The 3,181-nt window shown below is 39.9% G+C and overlaps 1 protein-coding gene across 1 annotated transcript in view; it reads right to left on the bottom strand.

Moving 5' to 3' along the window:
- Positions 1-342: 342 nt before the first annotated feature.
- Positions 343-3,181, bottom strand: part of MREG (melanoregulin) — a 56,363-nt gene continuing 53,524 nt past the window's right edge. Inside the window, exons 3-5 of the mRNA XM_012651472.1 lie at positions 2,905-2,995; positions 1,465-1,628; positions 343-719 (exon numbers count right to left, since the gene is read on the bottom strand). Coding sequence (XP_012506926.1) covers positions 585-719; positions 1,465-1,628; positions 2,905-2,995 — 390 coding nt within the window. The 3' untranslated portion in view covers positions 343-584. The remainder of the gene's footprint in view (positions 720-1,464; positions 1,629-2,904; positions 2,996-3,181) is intronic.

Here is a 3,181-nt window from a genome sequence, read left to right as displayed (position 1 = left end):
GCACTCCTAGTTATTTCTATTATCTGCTATGTCTACACTTGTGAATAATCATAACTGATACTTAAAATGATGCCTTGTCACCCTCCAAGGTTCTGCAGGTTCTTCCAAATCAAAGAGAGGCCACATAATGCCTAGTATTATTTGGGGGGTTAGCCTACATTTTATAATAATTATTTTAAAATTGGTAATCCATCTTTGGGCTCAATGATAGCTCTACTCTATAAATAATATTTATTAACTAGAATATTCCACTCTCTCAACAGAATTAATGTTCAGAGTTTATTGTACAACCAAAGCTAAAACTGAGGCGATGGGCTCTTGGAATGTAATCACCCATGATGAACCGTCCCACTGACCAACTCTTCAACTTTCTTTCTAGATGTAGGATCACCAGCGTGTTTCAATGCAACCTGAACATTTCAGAGAGGAGGGTCCTCATGAAGATCTTATATTTTTGTGGGATTCAGAGTCATTGTTCACTTAGCACTCCTATTTGCTCACTCTCTTCTACGTGCAATTGTTGAACTTGGGTTGGCTGTTGAGCCCTGGTGGAAGAATTCCCATCCTGCCTCAGAGCCTCTCCTTTAGGGACTTGGAAATGGAAGGTAGCACAGTTCCTTCTGGCCATCTGCCGGGCATGGGATGCCAGGTTGCTTGGGGTAAGTTCGACTAGCAATTTTAAAGAACTCTTCTGCAGCATCAAGAGCAATGAGACGGTCCTGCCAAAAAAATAGAACAAAACAAATAAATGTGGCCAAGATGGGAACACAGACATGTCAACGGGAAAATCAATCTAACGACAACAAAACTCACCTTGGAAATCATAAGGAGAGAGTAAAACATTTATTAACTTCTCAACAAATTCACAGACACACCTTAATCCTTTATTTACATTATCCAAAAACATTGCACCTGTCTTAGAGTCCATTCAAATTATTTTTCAGTCTTAGATTATATAAACGATACTTCTCATCTCTTGGACCTACAAATGGTTCAAAAAGCAGACTATACAATAGAATCAGCTGAAAAATACAGTCTCGAGCCAGAACCCAAGCCTCAGTGAGTCTAGGTGCAATCCAGAAATCTGAGTCTTTAAAGCTCTTCAGATGATTCTGATGCACAAGAAACCAGTGCATATAATGCCAGCATCACCCGCCACCTCATACTGCGGCACTGCTGCTTGTATTGGAATGGGGAATATAGTAATTCCACATTTAACATCATCGATAGATTCTTAGAAACTGCAACTTTAAGCCAAAGGACATATAACAAAACCAATTATTTTTTCCTCATTAACGTTATAACAACACGTTATTCAAAGACCTGCTGTATATTGTTTCACTTAAAATCACAGTCTCCAAGAACCTATCGATGCCGTTAAGCGAGGACTTACTGAATGTGGACTAATAGAAAAGGCAAAATGTAAAGCAAAATTAGGGCAGTTGACAAAAGGCATCCACTTACCACAACAAAGAGATATCTCTCTGAGAGCTCCCAACTTGTTGGAAAGATATTGGTCTCTTCAGCCAGTTTTAGCAACATCTCTCGAGCTTTCCTTGTGTTTTTGGAATCACTGATGGTGCTGAGTTTAGTCACTGCCAACAAAGAGTCTGCTTCCTTTTGGAACCCTAAAGTAGAAAAATTTGCCCCTCATGTAAAGTAGTCCCAAGGTAACGACTGTCCTGCAATATGGTCCCTGCAGGAGATTAAGAAGGGACCCCAATGTGGATTCTGTACGAACATCAGAAAACTGAAGCCAAAGGCACTACTCCATGTACTGCTGTCCAGCTGAATGTGACTCGTGGGGTCTTTAAATTCTCTTGATGTTTTTGCTTATTTAACTTTCTTTGTTACTTTTTCATTTGGAGCCTCAGATACTCATCCACTGGCTGCTTGCTACCATTACTTTGGTTTGAAGCCTTCTTTCCTGTCCTCCGTACTCTTCACTTTCTCCCGTTCCCAGAACTCCTACCTGCCTCCCAATCTGCAAAGTGGTCCTCTCCAGGATCTACTTCTCCAAGCCCATATTTCCTAGCTCAGGGTAATGTGGTCAGCTGCTGAAATTTACTTACCCAAAGGCGTAAAAGACTCAAAGACTTAAACCTGCTTAGAGTAGTTTACATTATAAGAAGGAGACTATTAGCTCACAACAATATTGAGTGAGCAAGGAGGGCAGAGGTCCCATCCTATCCCATTGTATCCCAACTAAGGCAACAGGGGCTAGCAATGTTGCACCCCATGTTCGAAAAGTCATGACGCCAGGGTGTCATGTTCTGTTTCCAAGCAGAAGGATTAAGGACTTCAAAGTTTAACCAATTCATTTTCTAAACATTAAAACAAGCTTATTTTCTGGCATGGGAGCCATGTTTACTGCATCACAATCCTGGTAGAATTAAGAAAAACCATTGCCATTAACCACTAACAATTAGGGTAGATTATCTCCTTTAATGTCATATGTATTTTTCCAACGTTGAAGCTTTTCTTTCTTTCACATCTTCTTAAATCTACACTGAGTTTTCCTGTTTAATTCTCCCAACCTGCCTCATCCTATAAAGCTATTATTAATTGGCCAATCACCCTCATCTAATTCAATCAATGTACAGTGCCAGAAAAGTAAATGGTAATGCCCACAGGACTGCACTGCCCTGCGTTGCCCTATACTGGGGACAGATGGAGTAACACATGGCAGAGTGTGTCCCCAAGACATACATGGGCTGGTGACAACAGAAGTATCAGATGTTTATGCTTGAGGATATAAGGGCAAGATTGGAAAAATAATTAGTCCACAGTAGCCTTAATTAGTAAATTACCGACATTCCTTTTATAAAAACCATGGTGGAGTAACTGAAGAGTAATGATCACAACTAGTTATTTTTACCATTTCATAATCTCTTTCAGACTCACCTAAATCTTCTAAAATGCGTTTCCATCTGTTTCTCACTTCCCTTCGAATCTGCCGCAAGGTATAGATATCATAGTTGAGTTTCTGCCACTCCTGTAGGAAAATAAAAATTCGGTTTTATTCATACCTTTTGGCCTAAACCTCCATCTCATTCCTAAACTTCATGTTGCTTAAACATGTGGTTCCTCTTTCATTAATCTTCAAAGCATGCCTAAAAGAAGAGAAGGAGCTGGATTCAATAAAGTTGATAGGAATATACTATCAGCTGCCATTTCTGGA

Source organism: Propithecus coquereli, unplaced genomic scaffold (assembly GCF_000956105.1).
Source record: "Propithecus coquereli isolate 6110/MARCELLA unplaced genomic scaffold, Pcoq_1.0 Scaffold357, whole genome shotgun sequence".
NCBI classification, from domain to species: domain Eukaryota; kingdom Metazoa; phylum Chordata; class Mammalia; order Primates; family Indriidae; genus Propithecus; species Propithecus coquereli.
This window is presented reverse-complemented; position numbering and strand designations above follow the sequence as displayed.